General features: G+C 45.5%; 2 protein-coding genes across 3 annotated transcripts; both read left to right on the top strand.

Moving 5' to 3' along the window:
* On the top strand, nucleotides 1–4,237 carry chmp1a (charged multivesicular body protein 1A). Its single transcript, XM_016252390.1, has 8 exons — nucleotides 1–79; nucleotides 202–452; nucleotides 781–800; nucleotides 889–966; nucleotides 2,197–2,343; nucleotides 2,433–2,561; nucleotides 2,646–2,839; nucleotides 3,015–4,237. Exons 2-8 carry the CDS (start codon nucleotides 446–448, stop codon nucleotides 3,034–3,036), a joined length of 597 nt encoding a protein of 198 aa, XP_016107876.1. The 5' UTR covers nucleotides 1–79; nucleotides 202–445; the 3' UTR covers nucleotides 3,037–4,237.
* A 1,230-nt stretch (nucleotides 4,238–5,467) lies between these two features.
* On the top strand, nucleotides 5,468–7,813 carry slc10a3 (solute carrier family 10 member 3). Of its 2 annotated transcripts, none has more exons than XM_016252389.1 (2): nucleotides 5,468–6,131; nucleotides 6,391–7,813. In XM_016252389.1, exons 1-2 carry the CDS (start codon nucleotides 5,840–5,842, stop codon nucleotides 7,473–7,475), a joined length of 1,377 nt encoding a protein of 458 aa, XP_016107875.1. In that variant the 5' UTR covers nucleotides 5,468–5,839; the 3' UTR covers nucleotides 7,476–7,813. The 2 variants fall into 2 exon arrangements, with proteins under 2 accessions (XP_016107875.1, XP_016107874.1); XM_016252388.1 differs by having other exon boundaries at nucleotides 5,469–6,175; nucleotides 6,426–7,813.
* The last annotated feature ends 1,579 nt before the right edge of the window (nucleotides 7,814–9,392 follow it).

The raw sequence follows: 9,392 nt of genomic DNA on the forward strand, positions 1-9,392 counted from the left end.
CAAGTATCCTACTGTATGCTTCACAGAAAAGAAGAGACTAGGCTCAGAATGGGACACTTTGTGACTATATTGTCAGCAGGTATCATGTAGCTACTAGTTAAATGCAGAAAATATGAAGCACATAGAAAGGACTTGATGAAAGAAATGTAAAGATTATGAATGAAAGGAAAATTAGTAAAAAAGTATACTTAAATGTGCTAGGAGTGGACAAAGTGATAGATACTCGCACCGTTCCTGGGGACAGCGGCTCCAGAGGAGGCGCTAGTGACACATCCGGAGCTCAAGCCGCCGTTGAAGCCCGAAGAAGAAGCGGCACGTGACGTCGGTGAGCCGCTGAACCCGGAAGAGAGAGAGACGCCCGAGCGGAGACACATAAACAAACGAATCGAGCGGAAAAACATCGAATTAAACCACCAGACCTTATAAAACTGCAGTGAACATTAACATGGACGGTAGGAAAACTCTCGCTCGATGTCTGTTAAACACTCCATTTAGGAATGTCATCTGATCAGATTTTCTGTAATGAATCATGATCTCGTTTCATACATATGAACTGATATGCTGTGTCATCATCACACACGTTAACGTGTGATTTGATTGTTGCCAGGCTCTGTGTCATACTTGTGTAGTTGAATTAGTTTATTCTTGTTATCAGTATTAACTCGCAGTGCTGCTGTGTAACTGGAAACATGTAACCTGTAAGGCTCGAGGCCTTTCATGTTCACTAGTTCTGATCATGTGAGCTGAATGATTGATTGTTGGTGTGTTTCTCTCACACAGACACACTCTTCCAGCTTAAGGTGACTATATATTTCTGTCTTTCCCTCACTATGGATGCACTAATGATGGCAGTCTCATCTGATCTTTGAATCTTGTCTTTTTCACCAGTTCACGGCGAAGCAGCTGGAGCGACTGGCCAAAAAGGCAGAGAAAGACTCCAAAGCTGAGCAAGCCAAAGTAAAAAAGGTAGAGCAGCAGATGTGAGACGTCACTGCTTCAGGGTGGGCTGTGATAGTGACATCAGCTTTGTCTGTGATTGCCATCGGGATGTGAAGAGAGTTTCAGCCAGCGAAACATAAAATGTTTTTTAACCAAATCACCTACCCTGCCTTTAAAACCTTAAACAGGGGCGTGTCAGTTATCTTCACGTCAAGTGCTTATGGGTAAAGTCACAGGGTTGTGCTCAGTTCTGTCACAGCACATACGTGATCCTGGTCGCTGGGGTATATTTGTAGCAATAGCCAAAAATGCATTCTATGGTTCACAATTATCGATTTTTCTTTTATGCCAAAAATCATTCGGATATTAAGATCATGTTCCATGAAGATATTTAGTAAATTTTCTACCGTAAATATATCAAAACTTCATTTTTGATTAGTAATATGCATTGCTAAGAACTTCATTTGGACAACTTTAAAGATGATTTTCTCAATATTTAGATTTTTTTGCACCCTCAGATTCCAGATTTTCAGATAGTTGTATCTCGGCCAAATATTGTCCTAACAAACCTAACAAGCTTATTTATTCAGCTTTCAGATGATGTATGAATCTCAATTTCAAAAAAAGGAACCATATGACTGGCTTTGTGGTCCAGGGTCACATTTACAACTAAGTTAAGTGCTCTAAATGTATTTATATTGTCTGTGGAAGGCGTAGGACCATAAAATGTTTGTACCCAATCATATTCCTCGGTCTGAAGGCTACGATAGGCTGTCCTACCTGCCTTTCAATGCATGTGTTTGCATACCTCCGCACACCCTGTTGGCGCAGACATGATACGTCATCAGCGCGCTCCATTACGCCACTGCAGAGCGAGCGAGAATGGAAGCCATTATTATTGTAATATTATGCACTTTGTACTGTAATGTTTTCTCACCGGTGAAAGAGACATGAGGTAATCTCTCTCATCGTGTTAGCCTCTGCTCTGCCTGTGTTTTGGAAGAGGCGTGGCTTTGGAGAGTGATTATGCTGGGAGGGTGGGATCTTATGCTTTCAAAGCTAGCTTGCTATTGCTAGCCTCTCTGAAATCACCTACCCTATCTTTAAGGATCCAACATGTAGCTTTTAATTTCAAAGCTCACATGCGCTCATCATTAATGATAAATTAGCAGTCACCTCTCGGCTGAACCGTCACTCCTGATTCACGTGTTCGCAGAAGAAGCTTCATTTGTTTATCTGGTGTTTGTAACTCTCCAGGCTCTCCAGCAGAAGAACGTGGAGTGCGCTCGTGTGTACGCAGAGAATGCCATTCGCAAGAAGAACGAGGGTCTGAATTGGCTGCGTATGGCGTCTCGCGTGGACGCCGTGGCCTCGAAGGTCCAGACGGCCGTGACTATGAAGGGGGTGAGACGAGGACTGTGTCTTGATTGCTGTTCTCAACATCTCTTAAGAACCGATCTGAGTCCAGCCTTTATCCTGCTTTATTTCAAAAGGTCACGAAAAGCATGACGCAGGTGACTAAAGCTCTGGATAAGGCTCTGAATTCCATGGACCTGCAGAAAGTGTCGGCTGTCATGGACAAGTTCGAGAGCCAGGTTCAGAATCTAGACGTTCACACCTCGGTGAGTGCTGAGATCCTTTGGATCCTATTTCTCATGAGCATTTTAGCCCAGGCCGTGGTCTCTGAGAGCTGCTGGTGTGTGCAGGTGATGGAGGACTCCATGAGCTCTGCCACCACGCTGAGCACGCCGCAGGAGCAGGTGGATGATCTGATCCTGCAGATCGCGGAGGAGAGCGGCCTGGAGGTGGAGGACCAGCTCAGTCAGCTGCCGGCGGGAGCCTCGTCACTGGGAGAGACGTCAGTGCGCTCGCAGGACAAAGAAGACCAGCTCTCCAGACGGTACATCTCTCACCTCCGGAGTCACCACTCACATTACACCCCAGTAGTTGTGCCTGATATTTCATCTCTTTAAAGCTGTTGAGTGCTCGTTTCATCTGGTTTGGGACCTGTTGTGGTTTACTGATGCATGGACTCATACTCAGTGTTGGTGACTGATGTTGATGTTGTGTTACAGGTTGGCAGCTTTACGTAACTGATGGCGTTCAGAGATTCAATCAAACCTTTCCTGCGTGGAGGACGCTGGTTTTTATAACCCAGTCCATTTATGCACATTTTCTCCCACACTTTATGATGAAAACATGTACTGTCTCTCCTTCGTCTTTGTCAGCTCTTTATTTCTCAGTGTCTCCGTCATCCAACATGACTGTGTCTGTCAAAAGAGCACAAGTCATTTCCCCTCTTTATTTCCGGACGAGAAAGATCAGGAAGCTCATTTCTACTCTACGCAGGGCTTCTGATGCAGAGGAGGGCTCTTGGGTTTTGCTCATTGTCTTTACCGACACTGTGTTGATTGAAGTTTGCATATTTATTTAAACCTGATAGAGACTGATCTGTTCATAATGTCAGTGTAGTATACAGCGCGTGAAAGGCATGATTTTCTCTTGAGTTTGCTTCGGTTCCTCATGCCTTACTTAGGTGCTTCTTGCGTTCAGTGCCTCCATCATATTACAAGAGTGTATGAATCCAGCCCAAATATAAACACACACACCATATTGTAATGCAATCTTATTTTCTCATATTTCTGTAAGAGCCTTTGGTTCCTGCTGCAGTCGTGCGGCGTTTCCTCCGGATCAGCTCGGGTGTAGGGTTAGATCAGTTTCTTCTGAGCATTCATCATGTAAATAAATCAAATCATTCTAATATCAGTTCTGAAATGCGTCTTATTTGGCATGTTCCAATGCTGCTGTTTTTTAAGCATCTTAGTCCGTTAAACCACATTTGACATGCTGATGTTCACAGCTCGTTCATGCTTGTGAAAGCCTCTGAGCTGAACCTGTAGATTCCTGGTGATAATCCTCGCTGTCGGCAGGTGGTTTTGATTCTGAGCTCGTATGGACAGAAGAACCAGATCAAAGCCACAGAAGCTCTGTTAACAGCACTGTTCTGTCAGTACCGTCCTGTACAACACCAAATATGACACGTTTTACACCCAAGTAATGCTGATTTACAGCATGGGAAGACATGAAGTGATGCTAGATGATTGAGAATGCAGAATACCTCTTCCAGTTATTCATGCCATAAATAATTAGATGTTAGAAATTCAATGTCCACTACACGTACATGCTTTATTACCATTACTGTATGTTTATCGAATGCAAGCACATAATAAATTTTCTGATCTTTCTTGTCTGGATGTTTCTTTTTGTTCTTTTCACTGAATAAAATTGCACACTTTTTAAAAATGTGTTTCTTCTGCTCACCAAAGGCTTCGTTTATTGCAACAGAAACACAATAAAACAGTAATTTTGTGAAATATGAGTACAATTGAATGACTTTTTCATGCGAAAGTGTTCATTGCTCCAGTCTTCAGTGTCACATGACCTTCAGAAATCATTCTAATGTACTGATTTGCTGCTCGAGGAACATTTCTGATCATCACCGATGTTCAGTGTTGTACAGTAAGTAATTTAAGACAATTCCGAGTGTCGTGGAACAGCGATTTACAAACAGTGATAAATCAGCTCAATCATACATGAAGATAAACATATCAGTCGTTGAATGCCAGGTGAGTTATCAGGGCAGCAAACAATGCATGCAATGGTTTCTGTAATATTCTGATTCTGAAGAATCTCGACGCATTTTTGTTGACAAGTCACGAGGAGACATTACAGTAGAGAGGGGAAAAAGCGCGATTGTCTGTGAGGTTAGTCCACAACCGGCTTCCATAGTCTGGGCGACGAGCCAGAGTGCTTCCGTGTGTTTTCCACAGACTGTATAAGGTGTTTTCTGAAGAGTTTCACTGGGCGTTTCTCTCTTAACACCGGTTTCCATCAAACACATGGTTGTTCCTGCAGGGGCGCAATGCTGCTCAGAAAGCCCTTTCCTTAATTCAATCTTTTTCAAATATCAGAGGACATTAATGCTTCACTGGAGACATTTCTACACTGAAATTATAATTGTTTAAATGAGTCGTTTTCCAGAATCGGGAACTGATACACAAACGCAAATCCGCTGCTGCGGTCTCTTTGAAACGATCACATAAAACGCGTCGAGCTGTGACCACCAGCCGCTGTGATTGGTCCATCCTTGCGCGCGTTTAATAAAGAAACGGGTCTCACGTGACCAACGCCGAGTCTGCGGCGTTTCAGCTACTGTTTGGATAATAATTTACACTTGAATAATGATGGGAACATACTTTAAAAGACGCTGTATTGGAATTGCGCAGTGAAGAGTTGAATTATGAAAATGAACACTTTCAGAGCTGGTTTCCGCTCTGGTGTACGTTTCTCCGGGTGTGGCTAGAAGGGACACAGCAAAAACCGGACGCTAAATGCAATAAATTGCATTTTCTACCTATTAGATTGTGTTTTATTAACGTCTACACCTACCCCTTACGATAACGCAATTTTTTTTAATTATTGTTGTACAGTGAGAGAAAATGTAGGCTCTATTGATGTGCGCATGCCCAGTAGTTTTTGCTGTATCCCTTCTAGCCACTCGCTGTTTCTGCAGGGAGTCGCCCAGAGAAACCGCACGAGCTGCTCAGACCGGAATCACGAGCGCTGATGACGGAACAAGAGCAAACATGACGAGAAACACACGGAAATACCGTCTCTGAGTCTGAACTGTTCGTGCTCGATGTTTCTGGGCGGTGCTGAGTGAATCCCTGTCTAAGCCGCCATGAGATGATTGTGAGTATGATCTTTACGATCATGAGCAGATTTAAAGATGTTATTAGCGGACCGCAGCTGTGTTTGAGCCAGAACGAGGAGAAATATTCCCCCCTCTAATGAATCGGTGATTGCACTGGCAGCTCTCAGCGGTGCGGCGGGTGGAGACATGAAGGCAGTGCTCGTGTTGAGCTGTCTGCTGTTAATCGCTCAAGCAGAAGATCCCGAAAAGCCCGACCAGAACCAGAACCAGAACCAGAGCCCCGTCCAGTACCTGTACATCGGCGACGGCTCCTCGCAGGAGTTCGAGTTTCCCCAGAGCACGCGGGGAGTGATCGTCATCTCCAGCAGGTACCGCGGCTCCGGAGGCCGGAAGGGTCGCGAGAGCCTCAAACAGACGGTTCGGGTGAGCTCTCTGGACCCGGACGTGATCTCCATCCTCAACGTGAGCGACAGCGGACGTTCGGGAGCCGCGAGCAGTTACGTCATCAGCATCCGGTCTGGGGTACCGGCCCGTCCAGTACCTGTACATCGGCGACGGCTCCTCGCAGGAGTTCGAGTTTCCCCAGAGCACGCGGGGAGTGATCGTCATCTCCAGCAGGTACCGCGGCTCCGGAGGCCGGAAGGGTCGCGAGAGCCTCAAACAGACAGTTCGGGTGAGCTCTCTGGACCCGGACGTGATCTCCATCCTCAACGTGAGCGACAGCGGACGTTCGGGAGCCGCGAGCAGTTACGTCATCAGCATCCGGTCTGGGGTACCGGGAACGGCTCCGCTGCTCATCCAGCTGCTGGACTTGTACAGGGACTCGGAGCCGGTTCTGATCGAGGAGCGGAGCGATTACTCCATCAGGGTGGCGGCAGGCGGCGATGACCCCGCGGCCCGGCTCCTCGAGCCCAGCGCGCTGTCGCACTTCTCCGAGAACCCCGTCCTGTTCGCGCTGCTGCCGCTCATCTTCATCAACAAGTGCGCGTTTGGCTGTAAGGTGGAGGTGGAGGTTCTGCTGGGTCTGCTGAAGAGGCCGGTGCCGCTGCTGCTGGGTGTCGCGGGACAGTTCCTCATAATGCCGCTCTACGCGTTCGGGCTGTCCCGCCTGGCGTCCCTTCCCAAGGCGCTGGCGCTGGGGCTGGTCATCACCTGCTCGGCGCCGGGTGGAGGTGGGGGGTATCTCTACAGCCTGCTGCTGGGTGGAGACGTCACCCTGGCCATCAGCATGACCCTCATCTCCACCGTGGTGGCGGCCGCAGCCATGCCGCTGTCCTCGGCGCTGTACGGCTGGCTGCTGGGGGTCCACGCCACGCTCCATGTGCCCTTCGTCAAGATCCTGGGCACGCTGCTCTTCATCGCCATTCCCATCTCGCTGGGCATGCTGGTGAAGCTCCGCCTGCCCGCCGTCACCCGCGTCCTGCTCGCCCTCATCCGCCCCTTCAGCTTCGTGCTCATCGTCGGGGGGATCTTCATGGCCTATCAGATGGGCTCCTCCATCCTGGCCAACGTGCGGCCTCCGATCGTGGCGGCGGGCGTGACCGTGCCCATCTGTGGGCTGCTGGTGGGCTGTGGCTTGGCGCGGCTGGCGGGGCTGCCGCTGGCTCAGAGGAAGACCGTCAGTATCGAGGTGGGCGTGCAGAACAGTCTCCTGGCGCTGGCTGTCATGCAGCTGTCGTTTCAGCGGGCCGAGGCCGACTACGCATCCCAGGCGCCCTTCATAGTGGCCCTCAGCAGCACGTCGGAGATGCTTCTGCTGGTGCTGGTTCACATCGCCCAGCGACGCCTGTGCCTGCCGCCCGCCTCAGGAACCGCCACCTGATCGCCAGCTAAAGCCAAGCACTACTGCCAGAGCGGCCGTGACGCTCGATCAGCCCGCGGGCCGCTGAAGTGTTTCTGTCTTACTACCAAAGGCCTTCGCTCATTGTGGCCATTTTTATTTCAGCCTCTTTTTTAAATCAGATTTTAATTAACACAGTCTTATGCGTATTAAAATGACAGTGTTTACGGAAGATATGAGATATTTTTCTAAGTAATTTTGCGATATGTTCTTTTGTAATTCTGATGCTTTGTTTGTATCTTGTTTCGAGATGACGTGTGATGATGATGTTGCTGTGATTGAACCACAATGGTGACATGTGATTAAATGCTTTTTGACAAGACAAAAGAAGTGTCTTTCAGTACTGACACCATGACTTATATGTATTCATGCCTGCAGAGTTCAATCAATCCCACATGCAAGTTCAAATCAAAGTTGACCTTTTTCAAATTCATCAGATTATGCTGTCTGTCCAAAATATGTGATTTTTACCACCATCCAGACAGCATGACGGTGAGCTGTTAACCCTTATCCTGAGTTCTCTGGGCAGCACATGCTTATCTGTAGTGCAAAGCTCATCTGAAGAGAACTGGGGCCATTTTTAAGAAATTCTTCTTAACTGCTATTGTCTTCCTCTTTTTTAATTTAAGAATAAAGTTAGGAATATGTTGGTAACGCTTTTCTTAAAGCCTTTATGTATAATGAATTATAAATGGTTATTAAAGGGTACAATGCATAATGTAATGTGCATTTGTAATACATTATATCTTGTCGTAAATCATTTTAACCGAATTTGAAATGCATAGTGTAACAATGAATTGATAAGTGTTATACTGTATTAACTGTGGTTACAGTTATTCATGAGATTGTACAATGCATCATAAGGTGTATTACAAGGCAGAATTCATGCATTAAAACTACTTTTATAATGCATTATACATAAAGGCTTTAAGTAAAGTGTTACCAATATTTAGCATTTCTTAAGAATGTACTTATCTTTTTCTTACAATATTTTTTGTTCTAAAGATAAAACTTAAGAGGGATTTGAATTCCTAACAAAAATGTTCTTTAAACTCACTGAGTAACCTCTAAAATTTAGAATAACCTCCAGCCTGCCATAAATCTCGTCTTATTGTGATTATTATTACTTTATAAAAGCGAGACAGCGAGGATCACAAACAGTAACACCAAAGCTTCTCTTCTTAAGGAATAAAAGGTTCTTAACAAAACATTTGAGAACTACTTATCCCTTTAAGCTCTGCATGAGCTTGATCTTTACTCTAGTGGTCTTTGCTCTTTCTTCTGCTCGTTTACAGGCAGGGAGTTGAGTGATCTGTGATGGTGCTTTGTTTATTGTATTGATTGTATTTCTCCATTAGTGCATCAGCAAAAAAATTATTATAATGTATATAATGGATGCATTTGTTGTAATATATCGCACATCTTTGAAATGCTCTCAAGTTTTCATATCCACATATTCAGCATGAGTCTGCCAGTGCTCCTCTGACTGCTTAATAGGAGTTATTTTAATGATTAACAGGAAAACGGTTCCATCTGTGTGAAACTTCATAGGAACAGAAAACTCAGTTTGTTTTAGTTGTTTATGTTAATAAGAATATTATCTTAGATAAACAAAGGCATATTGCGGTATGAACATAACACGTCACTAGGGTAACGCTAACAAATATATGCATAAGAACTGGGTTTGAACTGAACATTTTTATCATGTTAATAATCTCGTTCAATGTATTATACACTTCCGTATTGCCTGATTTACCATTGTGGACAAGAAACTAAATTATACAAATATCAATACTGATAAAACACAAAAATGTAGATGATTATTGTAAATAGTATGAGAGAATCTATGCTTTCACGGAGAGACTTTAAATTCAGGAAGCATATTGGGGGGGGGGGGGG

The sequence above is a fragment of the Sinocyclocheilus grahami genome, unplaced genomic scaffold (assembly GCF_001515645.1).
Source record: "Sinocyclocheilus grahami isolate Dianchi unplaced genomic scaffold, SAMN03320097.WGS_v1.1 scaffold1103.1, whole genome shotgun sequence".
NCBI classification, from domain to species: domain Eukaryota; kingdom Metazoa; phylum Chordata; class Actinopteri; order Cypriniformes; family Cyprinidae; genus Sinocyclocheilus; species Sinocyclocheilus grahami.